Source organism: Sorex araneus, chromosome 5 (genome assembly GCF_027595985.1).
Source record: "Sorex araneus isolate mSorAra2 chromosome 5, mSorAra2.pri, whole genome shotgun sequence".
NCBI lineage: Eukaryota > Metazoa > Chordata > Mammalia > Eulipotyphla > Soricidae > Sorex > Sorex araneus.
In genome coordinates this window covers 160,982,500-161,002,406 of record NC_073306.1, presented here as the reverse complement: position 1 = coordinate 161,002,406, position 19,907 = coordinate 160,982,500, and the positions used below count along the sequence as shown (strand labels likewise).

The window sequence follows — 19,907 nt, the reverse complement described above, 5'->3', positions numbered from 1 at the left end:
GTCCCAGCCCTGAGATTTTAGCCTGGCAAGCTCCCCGTGGGTTTTCAATATGCCAAAAACAGTAACAACAACAGGTCTCATTCCCCTGACCCTGAAAGAAGCTTCCAATCGTTGGGGAAGACAAGTAAGGAGAGGCTGCTAAAAATGCGGATACAAAGAAACATAATGGGGGGTAATAAATACCCAAATGCAGTGGAAACAAAGAACATGAGAACTGGTACTCAGTAGGAAACATGCACTTGGTGGCGCAGGGGTGGGGTGGGCGGGCTGGGGGAGAGCACCTGGAAACTCTGGTGGAGGGAAGTGTTCAGCCCGAGAGAGCTGGTGCTGAAAGGTGGTAAATGTTATGCGTGAAACCCTATCGCATTATTGGCAATCACAATGCAAAAAGAGCATTTTTTTTAAAGAAGTGCCTTTCGTAAAAACAGGGCGGGAAGCAACTGTGAGGTGCATCGGTGAAGGGAAGTGGCTGCTGGCGAAGGATTGGGTGCTGGAACATGGCACATCAAACCCAGTCATGAATAATAATAACTTTGTAATTTCACAGTGACTAAATACAAAAAAAATTTTTTTAAATGACACTTAAAAACTTAAAACAAAAAACCAAACTTGACCTCAAGTTTGTGAGGAACACACGGCCACATCCTGGCTCTTAACTTAATTTTTATGGGGAAAAAAACCCTAGCTTCCACTAACCATCCATGTTTTACCGGATGGCATTAGATTCCATGAAGTCGTATGGTTGTAAGAAGTAGACAGTTGGCACCAACAGGCTTGAGAACAGACAAATCTTCGTCTTGCTAAGCCTTGGAACTAAAAAGACAGCAGAGTCTGCGGGCTGGGTTAATAGTGACAAATGTAGCTAGCAGTGAAGGTGCCCGCTTCGTGCCAGGCCCTGTTCTAAAATGTTTTAAATTGAGTGGGGAAATTTATATGATAATCCAAAACAGCCCAGGAGGGAGGTTCCGTATTATCTTCAGTTAAAAATAAGAGGACTCTGGAGATCACCCTGGCTAGGAGCAAGATTCACATGCACGCATGCTCACACATGTAATGCACGCATACCCACACGTGTGTACGTGTGCATGTTCACACACATTCTCTTACACTCCCGTACACACATACGTGTAGATGCATGCATAGTTAGAATGTGTGCACATGTGCGCGCACACCTGTACACCTGCACGCTCGCACGCACTCACGCTCACACGCAGGTATGCTCGAATGCATGCACGCATGTTGTGGGGATCAATCAAGTGAGCAGGCTCGTGTCTTCCCCGCAGTTGCCCTGAGTGCTTGCAGGGGCATCATTTCCTTCCTGTCCACCGCGGCGCTGGTCTTTCTCAGGCCTTGGAAAACAACTCAGTTCTGCACTCTCGGAACAGCGTGTGGTCACCAAGGGAGAGAAGAGCCCGCGCTTTTTTTTTTTTCTTAGTTTTTATTAGTGAATCACCGTGAGGTACAGTTACAAACTTATGAACTTTCATGTTTGCATTTTGTTTACATCCCTCCACCAGGGCCCTTTCTTTCCCACCAATGTTCCCAGTATCCCTCCCACCACCCCATCCTGCCTTGGCGACCGGGCATTCCCTTTTGTTCTCTCTCCTGTTGGGTATTGTAGTTTGCAACAGAGGCACTGAGTGGCCGTCATGTTCGGTCTGTCGTCTACTTAGGACTGTGCTTCTTGAAAGAAAGCTGGCCCTCGGGAGCCCCGCTCTTGGCTGCGCTGGCACTCAGTCTGGCGACTCTCCGGTGTGTTTCCAAGTCTGCCGGTGGTCAGGGGGCATCCACTGCCTCTCCTGGTTCCCTCTCCAGCCAGGGACACCTGCTGAGAGTCGGGGTCTCCAGCGCCAGGGTCTGTTCTGCAGCCCCAGGTGCTGCGGCTTCCTGGGTCCTTCCTGCTGCTCCCATCTGCCGTCCGCGTCCAGGCTCCCAATCCCGCCTGACCGCCTTCCCGGGAGCAGATGGCTGCACCGCGCCCTGTCTACTCTTTCCTTCGTGCTCTGTTTCACTGAGGAAATATCGGCTTCCAAGGCTCTGTTGTTCTTTGGGGACAACCTCACACCTCCTGTTTTATTCCGAAAGGGGTCATAAAAGTGATGCGTTTTAGGAGACATCAGAACTAGGCCCAGGGATGTGGAGCAGTGGTGGAGCCCCTGCCTGGCACGCGTGGGGCCTGATATTGGTCTCTGGCAACAATCAAATGAAAAAACAGACGAGGGGCCACATCTGAGGTGGCTCCAAGGGCTGGAATGTATGTTTCGCATGTGGAAACCCGGGTTCACTCCCCGGCCCCAGCCGTTCCTCCTGGGCACTGGCCCAAACCAAGTGAAAAATAATGATAATGGGTGATACTGAGAAGTGCAGGATGGTTTAAAAATATTACTATGAATGAATAAAAAGCGCGATGGCTAGAGGGAAAGGGAGGCAGTTTGATGTTTTGCATCTAGCTTTGTCTCCGTGCCCACCTCAATCCCCACCAGGGGATATACTTTCATCAGTCTTTTGTTTGAACCTCCAGAGATTTTATGTTGATGCAAAAATTTAGAAAAAAAAATCCATCGTCATATTTCTGGGGTAGAAGGTAAACTTTTGGTTCTGCATTTAAATTTTCTTTCATTTTCACGGACCAATGCATTTGGGAGACTCTCCAGGCAGTACCCAGAATCCTTTGCTCCTTTTTCAAGCTGTGTGGTTCAAAGGGCTCTTGTGCAGGGCTTCTGAGGGGTGTGGCTGGTCCTTAGCCACTCCCGGGCTTCCAGGACTATAAGCAATTCTGCGGGGACCGCCTCTGAGTGTTTCGTTCACATCTCGGCTTACAGACAAAGACTTGTCGCTGATGGAGCGTTCAGGCTGTGGTGCCGGGGCCGTGCGTCTCCGGCAGGCAGGGCCGCCAGTTCCATCCTGCACTGTCCCTCATGCTGCCTGACACCCCCATCGACACACAGAGGCGTGTGATGGGGGCGCCAGGGCACTGCTGCTCTGTGTGTGCCAACCCTAGTCGCAACAGCAGCAACAATAACAAAGGAAGGTGAAATAAATTTAAAATGGTGGAAGCAACTCCTCTGGCTTAACTGAAAGGGGGAGACTTCAACACACTGTCTGATGACCTCTCATTTTTGGCCACGCCCTTTGACCTTGCTCTGGCCTCTTCCTCCTCACTCTGAGTAGGGTATGTCTCGCTCCCTTCGTCGTCCCTTTGTTGCTGCAGTGACCCAGGATCACACACTTATGGTTTAGGGGCTCAAGCACTTGGCTGCAGTGGACCAGAGACATCACATGTTTGGGGGACCACCTGGTGATGCTCGGGTGTTTCTTCTGGCTCTGCACTCAGGAATCACTCCTGGCAGGCTTGGGACCATATGGGATGCCGGGGATCCATCTTTTTGCCTAGCATATGTTTTTTGTTTCGTTTCGTTTTCTTTTGTGTTTTTTTTTTAGGGCTTTTTAAAATTTTTTATTAGTGAATCACCGTGAGGTACAGTTACAAACTTATGAACTTTCATGTTTGCATTTCAGTCATACAGTGATCATTTACATCCCTCCACCAGTGCCCATTCTCCTCCACCAGTGTTCCCAGTATCCCTCCCACCACCCCCACCCCATCCCCCAACACCCTACCCTGCCTCTGTGGCAGGGCATTCCCTTTTGTTCTCTCTCCTGTTGGATGTTGTCATTTGCAATAGAGGTATTGAGTGGCCTTCATGTTCGGTCTATAGTCTACTTTTGGTACACAGCTTTCAACCTGAGTGGGTCCTCCCCAACATCTTCTACTTGGTGTTCCCTTCTCTATCTCAGCTGCCTTTTCCCCAGCACGTGAGGCCAGTTTCCAAGCTGTGAGGCAGATCTTCTGGCCCTTATCTCTGCTACTCCTGGGTGTTAGTTTCCGATTCTGCTACTTTATATGCCACAGATGAGTGCAATCTTTCTATGTCTGTCTCTTTCTGACTCATTTCATTCAACATGCTACTTTCCATATTGATCCACTTGTATAGCATGTGTTTTTGCTGTGGCACTGGGAATCCCAAATGGCAGAGCCCTTGGGCAGCTTGTGGCGTGTGGATGTGTACAGGAGTTTGAACTTGAAGTCCAGTGCCTGCAGGTCAGGTGCCCTGCGTCTGAGCACATCCTCTGTCCCGAGTAAGAACTGTTCCATGGGGCCAGAGCCATAGTACAGTGGGTAGGCGTTTGCTTCCTCATGGCCAACACAGATCCTATCCCCAGCATCCTATATGGTCCCCAAACCTGCCTGGAGTGATCCCCTAGTGCAGAGCCAGAAGTAACCCCTGAGCACTACTGGGGGTGGCCCCCTTCCCTACAACTGGAACCAATCCCTTTTCCTCTGCAGCTACCAGCTACCCATACAACATGGTTTTTGCCTCTTTGTGACAAAGGATTTCTAGTTTTTTTTTTTGTTTTTTTTTTTTGCTTTTTGGGTCACACCCAGCAATGCACAGGTGCACAGGGGTCACTCCTGGCTCATGCACTCAGGAATCACCCCTGGCGGTGCTCAGGGGACCATATGGGATGCTGGGATTTGAACCCGGGTCGGCCGCGTGCAAGGCAAACACCCTACCCGCTGTGCTATCACTCCAGCCCCAGAATTTCTAGTTAATTCCAGCAAATTCCAGTGGTTCTGCTGATTCACCAACTAGCAGCTGATATACTGAATAGTGACAGTGGACCAGGCACTCAGATGGTCCCAGTAGGACTTTACCTTTGATTCAGTCCTCTTAACCCAACTGTCACACCACTAAGGAGAAAATGTCTCAGAGGGGCTAAACCATGGGTCCAAGGTTGCACAGCAAATTAGTAACAGAGTTGGCATCCTAGACCAGTTCCTCTGTCTCTGCTCTCAGGGGTCACTCCTGGCAGTGCTCAGGGGATCGTATGGGGCTCTGGGGATCAAACCCAAGTTGACCACATGGAAGGCAAGTGCATTACCTTCTATAATATCTCTCTGGCCCACGAAAAATCTTTAACAACAACAACAACAACAAAATCTGTACACAATGAAATGGTATGCAGCCGTTAGGGAAAAGTCATGAAAAAGTCATGAAATTTGCTTATGTACACATGGACATGAAGAACATCATGCTGAGTCAGAAGGAGAGAGACGGACAGAATGACTGCACTCATTTGCAGAGTGCATAAAAAATAAAATACTCCCCCCCAAAAAAAAAAACCAGTGTAAGAGTAATACCCAAAGACAGTAGAAATGAGGGCCAGGAGGGCTGGTCCATGGTAGGAAGCGTGCCACAAAGGGGCGAGAGGCGTGGGGGAGTGCGGTTAGAACAGAGAAAGGATCACTGTGACAATGATAGTTGGAAATGATCACTCTGGACAAGAACTAAGTGCTGAAAGAAAATAACGTGATATGCATGATAACTTTTCGGTAATAGGATTGGAAATCGCAGTGTCTAAAAGAGGAGAGAGAAAGAGAGAGGGAGGGAAGGAGGGAGAGCGAGAGAAGGAGAGGGAGTGAGAGAGAGAAAGGGAGGGAGAGAGGGGAGAGAGGTAGGGAGGGAGAGAGAGACAGAGACAGACAGAGAGAGGGAGGGCAGGAGAGAGAGACAGAGAGACTGCCATAGAGGCTGGCTGAGGTGAGTGGGGGTGGGTGGGAGGGAAATTGGGGACATTGGTGTCAGGAAACCTGCATGGGTAAGGGTGGGGTGAGGAACATTGTATGACTGAAATCCAGTCATGAGCAACTTTGTAACTGTGTATCTCACAGTGATTCAACAACAACAAATCTGGCTCCAGAGCTCGGGAGCTGGTGTAAAGAAAGGGCTGGCGCAGGTGCTTTGTAGCCGGAGCCTTGGGTTTGGTGGTCCCTAGAGCACCCCTAAAATGCCCTCTGAGCACTAAGCCTGGAGACGCCTCTGAGCACTGCCAGGGTGGCCCTCCAATATACAAAGCCAACAAAGCTCTGCTTGCAGGCCGGGGATGTGGCTCAGTGGCAGGGAACCTGCATGTTTGAGGTGCTGTTTGGAGCCTCACCAGCCCGGGGCTCCCTTTCTGCTTTGTGTTTTCCCAGCTTCCGGGAGGATTTCTATTACAACGACACTGCCGGCTACTTCATTATTGGAGGGAGCAGGTATGTGGCCGGCATTGAGGGTTTTTTCGGACCCCTGAAGTACTATCGCCTTCGAGCGCTGCATCCTGCACAGGTGAGCTAAAGGGGTGCAGGAGGACGCGTTTGGGGGGTTGGGAGGGGGGCTCCTTGGTGACTTGGCTTGGCACCCAGCGTAAACAAAATGATCTGACCTCACACGGGCTGTCATCAGACATAATTAATACGGAGGCTTTTCCTGCAGCAAACGCGATAATAGATTTCTGTTCACATTTGGTTCATTTACTGCTCATAAAATGGAAACCATTTACTTCCTCTGTTTTAATAACTACTAGCTTAATTATAGAGTAGATTTTTATCAGGCTGTTGCCTATCCAGTGATTAAGTTAATGAAAGCCGAGAATCTTAGTTATTTGGTAAGGCTGCTTTTCGATGCTGTTATTGCAAGTACCAGAGGAGGAAACGCTCTGGCCGAGGGCACTCTGGCTTCCCCCCGGGCGCCCTTCCGTAAGGCGCCCAGGGCCCCCCTGCGCCCTGGCACTGCGGAGGGCTTGGCGCCGGGTGGGTCTGCAGCCCAGCGGCGGGCAGGGAACCGTCCACCTGGCAGGCAGGATGCTGCAGCTGCAGGGCTGGGGGAGGCGGGCCACCCGGGGGAGGGAGGGGGAGGCTCTCTCCGACTGTTTGGGGGCCCCCCGGGGATGCAGGTTTGGGGAATCCTGTCCCAGGGAACGTCCCCTCATTGCTGCTGCCCTGTGGAGTGCGTGCTGCAAAGTCAATCAGGGAAACTAGGGCAGCCTCCAGCCTGCGGGTGCGTCCTGCAGCCCCTCTCGCGAGACTTATGCGGAGACTCCCGCGGAAGGGAGGAAGGAGCCGCGCTGGTGCAGCAGCCGCCTGCCCTGCTCTCTGCCGGGGTCAGGGCTTGCACGTTGGTGCTCTCCCTCTCCCTCCTGGGGCTGTCAGTGCCCTGCACTGGGCCCTGGGGGCAGGCACTTGCTGCCCTGGGGAGGTGTTGGGGAGTCGACCCAGGGCCTAAACGTGCGGGACTGAGGCTCTGCCGCCCAGCCACATGCACGCTGCCTCCAAACCACCTGAAGTTCTTTTGTTTGTTGGTTGGTTTGGGGACCACACCCAGTGGTGCTCAGGGCTGACTCCTGCCTCCGTGCTCAGGGATCACTCCTGGTGGGCTCTGGGCACCATTTGAAGTGCCAGGAATGGAATTGAACCTTGGGCCAGCTGTGTGTTGTACAAGGCAAAGATGCTGTCCTACCAGTCCAGCCCCTCAGAATTGTTTTTGAAGGTGGGTCACAATAGGCACTTGATTTAACGTCAGGAAGTGGACGTGCTCTGTGTGCGTACCCACACATAAGCACACACATGGCAGATAGACCTATACAGACGATGCATGAGCTCCAACTGTGGGCCTCCTTTGTGCATACTACATTTTCAAATAGATTTTTAAAGATTTCGTTTGTTTGTTTAGGGGCCACACCTGGCGGTGCTCAGGGCTTACTCCTGGCTCTGCACTGGATCACTCCTGGTGGGGCTCAGGGGACTATATGGGGTGCTGGGGATCAAATCCAGGCCAGCCAAACCCTACTGCCCTGTCCACTACCCAAATACCTAGTACCATTGTTCCAGCCCTTTACAGCTTAATTGTTGTGCCATTGTATCAAATCTACCTCTATGGATATGGAAATGAAGACTTAAGGTGGTTCTTATATATTGTAATATTTTATATATTGTAATAGTTCCTCAAATTTCTCCTGCAAGCAAACAAACAGTTTGATTTTCCTGCGACTGCATACCCCGCTCAAGCAGAACATTTGGCGTTCTGCTTGATTGTTTTTTTAAATTATAGGAGCTGGAGGGGGCTTAGGTCAAACCTGGTGGTTCTCTGGGGCTACTCGTGTCTCTGCTTGGGAGTAGGGGGAGTGCTCCCATCAGTGCTCAGAGCACCAAGCAGTGTCAGGGATCAGAGTCCAGGCTCTGGCCCGAGAAACATGCACTCAGCCCTTCCAGCCGTCCCTGCTGTTTGCGAGCCACTGCAACCGTTGCCTGACCCGCCTGTGGGCTGCAGCATGGACGTAGCCCCTGCTCTAGCCCAGGCCTGCTTTCCAAAGCAGGAGAGTCCCAGGGAGTGTTGGGGGGACCCCCCTTTTCTTTCCTGGTCAGCTTGGAGTTTGAAAGTTGAGGCAGTAACATCCACAGGGACACGGGGTGAGGGTGGATGTTTAGGGGGGCCCAGACCTGACCAGGGGTGGAGTAAGCATCGGGCATACAGGAGAGAGTTGCCCAGGCTCACGCAGGTGGCACTGTCAGATGGACTCGTGTGGCTTTGGACAGTGAGGGACACCAGGATGTGATCTGGACTGGGTAAATGGCCAAGAAGCCTTGGGGAGGAAGTGGTGGCAGCCTGGTGTCTATCTAGTCCTGATGTTTAAGAACAGCTACGAGGGTTGAGTGATAGTACAATGGGTAGGGCACTTGCCTTGCAAGTGGGTTCAATGCCTGACACTCCATCTGATCCCCTGAGACCACCAGGAGTGAGCTCTGAACACAGAAACAGGAGTAAGCTCTGGGCACAGCCGGGGGGTGGCTATCCCCAAAGAAGTGCCATTGTGGGGGTGGTGCCCCCCAAAAGCAAGAGGGGACCAGAGCTGGCAGAGCTGAGCCCGGGGCATAGTTGTGTTCCCGTTAATGCCTTTAATTTCCGGATTTCTGTGGTTCTCTCAGTTTCCTGAGGTCCAGTGGTGGCTGATAATGGCACATGCATGAAAATATTTTGAGAGAGACCACCATTATATAACTTACATGACTACAATCATGCGACTTTATTATTAGGTATTGCTGTTAACCTCATACTGTGTCTGCCATATGAATTAAACCTCATTATGGTGTCCATGTTAAAAGTATTTCTCAAAGTGGGTAATATTGCCTCCCCCCCAGAATAATCTGGGAGGGGCTGCATGCACTCCAGGGGTGCCTCCTGGGGACTGGTCCAAGGTCAACTGCTCATTCTGTAGAATTATTCAACAGCCAATGGGTGCAATGGGGTGAGGGGGGGGAGGGAGTACTTTGTTTGCATAAAGGAGGTAGAATACCAAAGGAACACTGTGTAATTTGTTTTTCCTGATTGGCCAAATTATTTTGGAAACCTTTGATATATAGGGGGGAACAACAGTATACTTCGGGCTCGGCAGTCTCCACAGATTAGAATGTGTCCCTTGGGATAAAGGGGTGAAAACTACTGTAGCTCTCTTCCTTTGCACATGCCAGCCGGGACCACCATCCTTGGGCAAAGCCTGATGATATTAGCAGGGAGGGAACTCCCCTCCCGTACAGCCTCCCTGGCACTGCTGGGTGCTGGAAGTCCCTGGTTCCTCTGATTGCCTCCTAGATTCTTAATCCCCTCCTCGAGAAGCAACTTGCTGAAGAAATCCAGCTCTATTATGAAAAGTGTGCAGAGGTTCGAGAAATAGTGTCCGTGTATACATCCCCGGGACAGCCGTGGCACGGAAGCCCAGAAGCATGTAAGTAATGCCCTTCAGGAGAGCCATTTTTAGCTCCAAGAGTTTGTAGCAAAGCACGTTCGGCTTCTTCCTAGCTGGGCTAAAATAGTTCCTGGCTGACAAGTCTGAACTCCTTGTCCGGCCCAGACAGGTGTAAGTTTAAGTGTGCATTCTAACCGGATTCCAGCGAGACCGACAGCCAACGAGCACCCAGCCTGCCTCGTTGCCCCCACCATATGTGGCTGAGTTTCAGAATGCCAACGAGAGTGTTTGGAGCTTTGCATTACATTATTCTCCATCCATAACGGGATCTTGGGCCAGTCTGGGAAAACAAAAATGAACTGGGAAATAAATTAATCATTAGAAATGGTTTCCCCATCGGTATGCTTTGGTCTTGGGCCATTAATATCTGAATATTAGCTTCCAGAAATGTGGAGCAATGTCTTTGCTGTTTGGGGCTCTCTGCTTGCTTTTTTTTTGAATCCTTGGAACTGACTCATTCTGGAAGCATCAGCAATTGCAGCAGAAGGCATCTCAAAGAGATTGTCCACCCCTACATGCCGCGGCCCCTTTCACCCTGGTGGTGTTGGGTATCGCTCTTAAAGCACGGTCCTGTCTTGTCCTCCAGTTTCCAGCTCGAATCTAGCACTTAAAATATCTCTGCGCTGAGGATCTCAGAAGGTGGCACTAACGTTAGTCACATATGCTCCTTCTGGAAAGAAAATTCCTGTGGGGCCTTTGCCATTCGCCAAAGCAAATTGGTCCTTTGTTGCTCCGCTCCCGGCTTAACCATTGGTGGACAGGAACTTCCTGTTCCAGACGGTGGAGGTTGGGAGGTGTCTTGGACAAACCCCACCTTTCAGTAGGGCTCTTGGTCAGTGGACCCAGGAAGTGTTTTGAGATGGGGGACTAGGTAAGGGTGGAAAAGCCGCACTTTTGAGATTCCATTTAAGGAGAAACTCTACTGGTCCCCAGCTGCTGCTCTCACCGCTGAATCATCCAGAAAATACGATGCTGTCAGAAGAGAGGGAGGAGATATAGGAATAGTAATATCCCAAACAGGAAAGAAACCGATCGTGATCGGGGATGTAATTTCAGGACACACTCCCCGAGGCCAGCCTTGCATGCTGATCTGTTTGGGGGGCTGATGATGAGTCCCTAACATCTTCCACCGCTTCGTCTCCCTGGGGGTCCCCGCGCTTTGCTCCTCAACTCACACTGCCAACAAAATGGCCTAGATTTTGGCCTCCTGGGGACTGGTCCAAGGCCAGCTGCTCATTCTGTAGAATTATTCAACAGCCATCAGCCGCGTTGGCACCCTTCCCCGGGATCTTGGCTTTGATTTTGTGACCTCGAGGCAAAGGCATCGGAGCCAACTCCAAATCCCCTGTGCGCCCAAACCAACGCTCAGTCGAGTTTGAGTCTGACCTCTTAGCTCGACTTCCTTTTCGGAGGAGGAAGTGACTCAGAGCGGGGAGTCCTTCTCTCTCCTGAGGAGGTGTGTGTGCTCTCTTGTGCTCCTTACAGGTGAACCCCAGAACTCCTACCTGGACCTGAGGCGCAGGTACAGCGGACTGTCCACCTGCAGAGCCTTCCCCTGGGAGAAGGGCCTTCGAGAACAGCATCCCGCTCTCTTGCAGGCCTTGCTGGACATGGACTTCCTGGCGGGTACGGAGTCTTTGCCTGGCCTTTGGCCCCTGTTCTATGCATTTTTCCTTAAGAGATTTTTTTTGGGGGGGATGAGGGAGGGGAGACCTTTGATACTGCTCAGGGCTACTCCCTGCCTGGTTCTTTGCCATAGTCTGAATCCATGTGGTGCAGGGGATGGAACCCAGGGCTTCCGTTGTGCAAAGCAAGTGCTCTGACCCTTTGAGCCATCACCCGTGCCCTGCGTTCCTCTTTGGTGATCGATGATGCCTCCAAGTTAGTGTTGACCCTCGCGTTCCGAGCTTCCCCTCAAATTTAAAGACTGCCTTCAGCTGATCACCTCTCACCCCTGTGTTTCTACACCGACTCTAAATACAAAAGCTAAAATTTAGGAATCACTCAAGCGGTTCTTCGTAGCAAGCCAAGGCCACCAACGGGCATCCTGCAGCCAGAACTGGCCCCCGATGGCAGATGGTTTGGCACAAGAGGATATTGTCCGTTTAACAAGAAAATGAGCTACCAGCATCAAGCTTGGTTATGTAAAAAAAAAAAAAAAAGCAAATTTCTCGCTTTTCTGGAAAAAACCAGAGATCTGGCTATGCTGGGCCTGCATCCATCCCTGGGGAGGGAGGTTGGTGTGGGACCCTGGTCTGGCCACAGCCCAGCTCTGTCTGTTTTATGCCCCCCTGCCTGCTGCACTGTGCATCTTGGGTCCCTCAAGGTAATCCTTGTACTCAAGAGCCTGATGGGAGGCTTGAAACCAGTGGCTCCTTCTGACCGCAGCCAACCACCCCAGGCCTGTTGGCCTCCAGGTTTGCTGGGCGACTTCCCCAGCCTGCAGGGCCATGAGGGGTGTCAAAGTCAGTGTGTGGGAAGCAGGAAAGGCCTTGGAGGTGCTCAGCTGGCCGGGATGCTGAGACTGGTGATGCCCCTGCAAGTGTTTGGGAATGCATTTTATTGTTTCCAGGGTACCCCCCACCCCCGCCAGATGACCACTGAAAGAATTCAAGTCATAAAGCCTAGCTCACCTTTTCTGTTTTTTTTTTTTGTTTGCTGGTTTGTTTGTTTGTTTGGGGGCCACACCTGATGGTGCCGAGGGCTTCCTCTAGCTTCTGAGCTCAAGGATGACTCCTGGTGGGGCTCAGGGGACCGTACATGTGCCTGGTGCTGGGGGACCCAGGCTTGGCGAGGCAGGCGTCCTGCCCACTGTATTGTAGCTTGGGGTCCCTAGTTCTCCTTTTCTTCACTGGATGCTGACTGAGGTATTGCTCAGTTACTAGGCTAGACTCAGAGCTAGTAAACTAGCACGTTCCCTGCCCTTCATGTGGGGGGTGGGGCAGGGGTCTTGAAAGAAGCAGAACACGGATGATGTATTTGACTAAAGGCTGTGGAAATTCAGGGAGACCTAAAGAAAGGAAGTGGTCTGGGAAGGCTTCCTGGAGGAGATGATATCAGATTGAGTCTTGAAGAGTTCATGGATATTTGCAGATAAGCAGTTTGGTATGGGGGTGGTGTTGGAGGCCAAGGTAGCACCCGAGCAGGGTTCTTCATAACATACAGCGGCCCCCGTGGCTGGAGGGAGATGAGTGTGCCTGGCACTCAGCCAGTATCCTGAAGGGCTTGGCCAGGCACAGGACAGGGACGTGCTGAAGAGCCCTGGGCAGCAGTCGGGGAGGGGGGGTCAGTCTGGGTTTCTGAGGCCGGTGGGGGGGCGGAGTTAGGGGACCTGACTGGGACCCAGAGAGAGCAGATCAGGCTCCGCAGGGCTTGCTGAGTGCTGGGGCGCGGGACCCCCAGCCCCGCCCAGCCCCGGGCCCTGTCATTTCCTGTCCGCTGAGCTCAGTCGTCAGCACCGGGGGGTGGGATTGAGATTTCTGGTCGTATTTAAATATAGTTCTGCTGATGGGGGAGAGGAGTGAATCACTCACAGAGCATTCGTTCTGGCTCAAGCAGATACTCTCAAGAAGAATGTTTCCCTGCTAATTTTACAGCTCAGGAGTTTTGTTTATAAGAATTCGGAGTGATTTTTATCCTCTGTGGAGATGGAATCTGATTAAACACCCCCAGTCCTGGAGACCTTCAGGTTCAAGCCTCGTGGGACAGGGGCCATAGAATAAGTGACACATTTCCAACCTCCTGACCCCCCCATCCTGGTAGGAAGGAGGATTCCCGTCCCCCACACCCAGGTTTGCCAGTTCAGGGCTTCCTGCTTGTGCCACGCCAGCCAGGCAAGGCCCTGCAGTGCCAAGTCTGCTTAGACATGTGCCAGGGGTGCATCCCCAGGGGTGCCACCTGTCCCATTGGCTCTGCCATCTTCAGGGACCCAACCATATGCCTCCCGCCATCGCTGCCAACTCCTGAGGTGTGTGAGCGGGAGGGAGCAGGAGACGCCCCAGAATCCACCTCACCTCATGCTTTGCCATTAGCCCCCACTTTTCTAGGCTTCTGCAGAGGGTGAGCACCCCATTCCCACTAAAGCCCACCCCCGCCCGGCCCGCTGCTGTGGCAGGAGGCTCGCCTGGGAGTCCAGGTCAGGCCTGCAGCCCGGGTTCTAAAGCAAGGCTGAGAGAAGCACACAGCCTCGTAGGTTTGTCAGTGGCAGGTTAAGAACATCAGTTCACATCCTCTGGTCACGGGGCGATGCCGTGCCAGGGGTCAGACTCGGAGCCTTGTGCCTGCCCAGTGTGCACCCCCACCCTCGCCGCTCCCCCCCGCCCCCTGCTCTGTGGTGAATATTCTGGGAGCGGTTCTACCCTCCTATAAAAAGAAGCGTGATATGATATCTATAGCCGTTCCTGCTTCTCCATCTGCCGGCCCTTCCTCGGTCCTCCCGCCGGAAGTGGCTGCGAGTCAAGAAGGACCGTCCTGCTTTTTGTGTCCCGCTGTGCCAGGCGGCTCGGTCTGGCCCTGCTTCGTAGACTTAAGGAGCACATTCTTGCCCTCTGACATTTCTCGCATCCGAGATCAGCCCCTAGGGCCGACAGTTTGCTGCTGGGAATTCTAGCTGGAGGAAGGCAGCGGGCAGTTCACAGAGAGAGGACCCCAATCATGAGAGCCACAGAGGACAGGACAGTAGGAGCCACCCCCCGATTCACTCACCAAACAAGTACCACCAAATCTTACCACAGTCACTACCACCACATAGATGTAGCACTGCACTGTAGCACTGTCGTCCCGTTGTTCATCAATTTGCTCGAGCAGGCACCAGTAACGTCTCCATCGTGAGACTTGTTGTTACTGTTTTTGGCATATCAAATATACCACGGAGAGCTTGCCAGGCTCTGCCGTGTGGGCAGGATACTCTCGGTATCTTGCCGGGCTCTCCAAGAGGGACGGAGGGATCAACCCTGGGTCGACTGCATGCAAGGCAAACACCTTACCTGCTGTGCTATTGCTCCAGTCCACATAGATGTACTTCTTGATTTTTTTAAAATACTGTCTCCGTGAAATCAAACAAACAAAACTTCACACCCTCCCTGTGTTTGCTGTTGACTTGGGGCGGGGGGGGGGGGGGGGTTGAAAGGCAGCTTCTCCCCGGCCCTGGCCCCTGGCAGCCTCTCCAGGCACCAGGGCCTGGTCCCGCCTCCCGAAGCCAGCCTGCCTTGGAATGCAAGAGTGGGGTACACTTGGGGCTGAGGGGGCAGCTCCAGGGTGTGGAGAGGTGGCAGAACAGCCCTGGGCACTTGGGGCCACTGCTCTGTGTCAGGTGCTCCCAGCTGGGTACTGGATTAATAATCCGGGCTGCCCTGGGGCCCCCTCTGGGCTCTGGGCGGAATCCAGCATGAGCTCCGCTGCCCAGGAAGCTGTGGGGAGCGGGGGAATGTACTGTGATAGCCCTCACCCCTGCCTCGTGTCGTTTCCCAGGGAACCTCCAATTCCCTGGGACCAGGGCGGCTGCCAGGCATAGAAATGGCCCGATTAGCATTTGGGCTTTTGAGTGAGTGTGTATGTGGGGGGGCGCTTCCCGCCTGCCGGCCTTGCGGTGGGCCGCCCACTCCATCTCCTCTCCGTCCATCCTTCCGTCCCTCTGTCCCTCCTTCCCATCTTCCTTGAGTGAAGACCAGTCTCGGGAGGCCTTTGACTGGCCTCTGGCCTCAGAGGAGGGGTGCGGCTCGGGGGGCAGGCAGGGCTGGAGGGAAGGGGGTGGTCACACAGGCCGGGCGGCCAGGCAGGGGTCACAGGGCCTGGGAGAGTCCTCGGGACATGTGCCCCAGCCCCGCCTCTGCCTTGTCAGTCCTGGACGGGCCCGCGAGCTCATTGCTGTGCCTCGCGCGCAGGGCCAGTGTGCTGGAGACGGCAGGCCCTGGCAGGGCGCCCCCTCCCGCGCAGACACCACCTGGCTCCGGGCAGCCGCACGACGCCTGCCCCGGGCTGGGCCCCTGCCAGACCTGCCAGCCAGGCCTTGCTGGCTGATGAGCGCTGCGGGGTCTCTGACTCCTCCTCGCCTGCACTAGCCCGTTTCTCGGGAGACTCGTCAGCGCAGCGCCTGGAAGTGGCAGAGATGCCGCGACACCCCCACGGCCAGGGCGCCACCAGCTTGGAGAGGCACCCCCCGCTGTTTATTAATATGCCGCCACCTTTATTGCTCCTCTTATTTAAGAAATGTATGCTATTGCCTCAGAACTCTGCACAGACACCTGGAAGAAAACAGGAAGGAGCTACGTATGACTCCTCTGCCTAGAGAGAAAAGTGAGGAAAATCCTAAAAGAAGCAGGGAGGAAGAGGGGGAAGGAAGGAAGGAAGGAAGGAAGGAAGGAAGGAAGGAAGGAAGGAAGGAAGGAAGGAAGGAAGGAAGGAAGGAGGAAGGAAGGGATGGATGGAAGGCTGGAAGGCAGGAAGGAAGGAGGGAAAGGAAGGAAGGAAGGAAGGAGGGAAGGAAGGAAGGAAGGAAGGAAGGAAGGAAGGAAGGAAGGAAGGAAGGAAGGAAGGTGGGAAGAAGGAAGGAAGGAAGGAAGGAAGAAAGGAAAAGATGGATGGAAGGCAGGAAGGAAGGAGGGAAAGGAAGGAAGGAAGGAAGGAAGGAAGGAAGGAAGGAAGGAAGGAAGGAAGGAAGGAAGGAAGGAAGGAAGGAAGGAAGGAAGGAAGGAAGGAAGGAAGGAGGGGGGAGGGAGGGAGGGAGGGAGGTAGATGACATGTGTCAAGCAGGAACCCCGGCACAGCTGACAAGTACAGGTAGCTCTGAGAAAGAACTGAGCGGGCCACTCCTTGAGTCTGTAGACCGGGGGCGAGCAGGATCAGAATGCAGATGAGGACGCCCCTGGTTTTCTTCTAACTAGTAAACTTGCTGATGATCTTTCCTTTTCCAGTTAAGTGACATTTTCTCCTTCCCTCTCCCTGCTCCCCGCCCCTTTCAAACTTCTGCTTTGGATGCATGGCACCTTTTGGAAGCTTGGAACTTAAAATGACTTTCCTATTGATGCCCGATTCCGCTCACCAAGAATGAGTTTCCCTTTCTCCTTCTGAATGCTCAATCAGATGTCCAGTCCAGCCCCGTCAGTAGCGGCCACCTTCACATTTTCTGCTTCTTTCCCTTTCTCCCTCTCTCGGTGATGGGCATACCAGTGGTGACCTTAGGCTGCTGATGGTCAGAAGGGAAAGGAGGGTAGCAGAAACTCTGCCCTGTGCCTGGGAAAATGATGGGGACCTTCGGTTTCTTTCCCTTCTGGTGCCAGAAGAAAGAAAATAGGAAAATGGCTCCTTCCGTTTTGTTTGTTTTTCATGCTCCCATTAATCTCCATAAACCAGGCATTCCTTTTAGTTACAGATCAACAGGAGGAAGTGCATGCGCTAAACCAGATGGGTGAAATTAACCATTTCCTTTCAGGGATTGAAGGGGACTTGGTTTACACTGACATCAGGCTTCTGGCTTGGCGGGGCTCAGTTGGAATCCAGCCTTTAAAGAATGCTGTAGATTTTTATTCTTTTGTTATTATTATTGCTATACTCACTACTGCAGAAAATTGTTGGGATTCTTTTGTGGAGGGGGAAAAAAACAGGATGGGTAATGTTTGGAGAGAGTTAAGAATTTTAATATGTAAAGGGAATAATGGGGCCTGCCTCCTTTCCATCTGAGAAGGTGTTTTTTGTGCTGAGGATTGGAGTTTTGTGACTGCATCTTGCGGTTCTTCCCATTCTCCTGCAGCCCCGGCTCCCTGGGCCTCCTCACTAATGATTTCTGGGGTTTGGTGCCAGGGGTCAGCAGGGCAAGTGTTTCATTTGGAGCTTCATTTGGTTTGGAGTCTCTGGTCTCCTCTGAGCCCATAAAGCCTGTGTCCACGGCTACTCAGGCAAAACTCTTCATCTCCCTTCGACGTTTGGCAGAGCAGGTGAGGTGGGATGAATCATTAACACGATGTGAAGGCGGCTTTGCTGGGGGTGTGCGCCCAGGGCCAGCGTGCAGATGCCAATCTAAAAGTAAATATGCGAGGAAGAAGGGGTCGGCTTCCTTTGGCAGCTCCCTGGCAGTTATGGCCCAGTGTCCCTGCTTGGCTGGGATGTGGAATTCTCTTCTCCTTGCAAAAGGGAGGGGGGTGTTATTCAGCCAGACCCACGAGAGAAGAGGGAAATGTTCAAAGCCATGCCCGGCTGCACTGCTGGTTCCGGCAGACCCAGTAGAAGCAACTCAAGAGTCTAAAAATAGAAAACTGGTTGGAAAAGGGGGCTGTACCGGAAAGGTTAGTGAAATCTGTAGAAGTTCTAGCAAGAACGGGTGCCTGACAGCCCCAAGGAAGACACTCGTGATGGGGGTTAATTTGAAAAAGAGCTGAGGGTCAGACTCTGCGGGCGCTGTCGGGAAGGGGAGTGTGTGTGCACTCTGCAGAGAGCTGGGGCTGAAGCATTGTCTGCATACACACCTCGCTTTTCAGAATTTGAGAGTATTCGCTTTCAAAGCAGGCACTTCTGCTTTTATTTTATTCAAGCCTGCATTGTTGGATATTTTTTCTAAGTTGCATTTTATGTTGTGGCTTGGCAATAGAGCGCTTGCTTTACATTTATCAGGTCCTGGGTTTGATCTCTCTCTGTGTGCGTGTGTCTTTGTCTCTCTCTGTCTGTCTGTCTCTCTTTCATATGCACACACACACACACACACACACACACACACACACACTCACTCTCCCATCCTCCCCACACCTTCTCCCCCTCATATGCTTAAGAGATGTCCCAAAGGGCTGGGGTGCAGCGCATACTTCACATCCAGGAGACCCGGGTTTGATACCTGGCAGTGTGGTCTCACTGAGCGTGCCCCAGGACCTACCCTCAAGTACTGTACCAGAAGTATCCCCAGAGCACTGCTGGGTATGGCCCCCAAACTGGAACCAATAAGCAACTCAGAAAGGCCACACAGTTTTTTTTTGTTTGTTTGTTTTTTAATTTAATTATTAAAAAACTTTATTGATGGAGGTTGTGTGACTTACAATTCTGTTAATGGTGATTTCCTGGGATTCTGGCCCCACACCCATCACCAGCGTACCCCCCTCCCCCGAAGACCCCGGTGCCCCTCCCTTCCAACCGGCCAAGCCCATCTGTGTGGGCCAGTTCTCCCGTTGTCGCAGCTTTGTTGCTGCCTTGCTGTACGTCGTCACGTCTCACACAGGAGAGCGATGATTCCGCACTTGTCCCTTTCCTTCCGACTCCGTCACACAATCACCACTGCTTCGGTCCATGTTGCGGTACCTTGCACGATGTTGTTCTCCCTGAGAGCTGGATTCCCTTGTGTGTACACCTCAACTTCTTCGTTCACCCATGGTTGGGTATTTGAGTTGTTTGCACGTCCTGGCTGTTGGAATAAATGCTGCAGTAAACGTAGGTGTGCATAGATCCTTTCAAATTGAAGTTTGTGTGCTTTGGAGATAGGTGCCAGGCAGTGGTACCCCTGGGTCACGTGGGAGCCTGTTCCTCTTTGGGGGGTAGATCTCTGTGTTATTTTCCATGAGGCTGAACCAAACAACATTCCCGCACACAGTGGATGGGGGGCTCCTTCCTCACCGTGCCCCCACCAAACACTGGCCGCTTCCAGACTGTTCGGTATGAGAGAAGGCTACAGTTGACTGGTTTTCTAAGGTGAATTTTTTCAGCCCTTGCTGCCTGGGACTGTGGGAGTAAAAGGAGAACCCCGCTGCCGCCCGGAGACCAGGAGACTGGCCGAGGTGCTGCCGGAGTGAGTAGACGAGGCTGCCTTGGAGCAGGGTAGAGATGGCTGCTGGGCCTCGTCCACAGCTCAGCAAGTGGCGGACGTGTCCCCTTTCAGGCCTGGCAGCGTGTGCCTGGAGGGGCTGGCACCTGCTCGTAACCCCTGCTTGGGCAGTTCCGTCTGCGGGTCCCACTGTCCCCGTTTTTCACAGGTTCTCTGCCGGGCTGTTGCCCTGAGTCACATCTCACAGCTTCCCATTGCATTTCCCCCTTGTCTCTTTCCATCCCTGGAGACACGCAATTAGAGCTGTTCGCTGTATCACTGTCATCCCGTTGTTCATCGAGTTACTCGAGCGGGCACCAATAACGTCTCCATTCGTCCCAGTCCTGAGATTTTGGCAGCCTCTCCTTACTCATCTTTCCCAACAATTGAAGGCTCTTTCAGGGTCAGAGGAATGAGACCTGTTATTGTCACTGTTTTTGGCATATTGAATATGCCACGGGGAGCTTTGCCAGGCTCTGTTGTGCGGAAGGGATAGTCTTGGTAG

General features: G+C 52.6%; 1 protein-coding gene across 1 annotated transcript in view; it reads left to right on the top strand.

Annotated features, from left to right (window-relative positions):
• Window positions 1-19,907, top strand: part of SEL1L3 (SEL1L family member 3) — a gene marked incomplete at its 5' end in the record, with an annotated part of 115,866 nt that overhangs the window by 42,227 nt on the left and 53,732 nt on the right. The window contains 3 exons of the mRNA XM_055139986.1: window positions 6,038-6,170; window positions 9,471-9,603; window positions 11,110-11,250. Coding sequence (XP_054995961.1) covers window positions 6,038-6,170; window positions 9,471-9,603; window positions 11,110-11,250 — 407 coding nt within the window. The remainder of the gene's footprint in view (window positions 1-6,037; window positions 6,171-9,470; window positions 9,604-11,109; window positions 11,251-19,907) is intronic.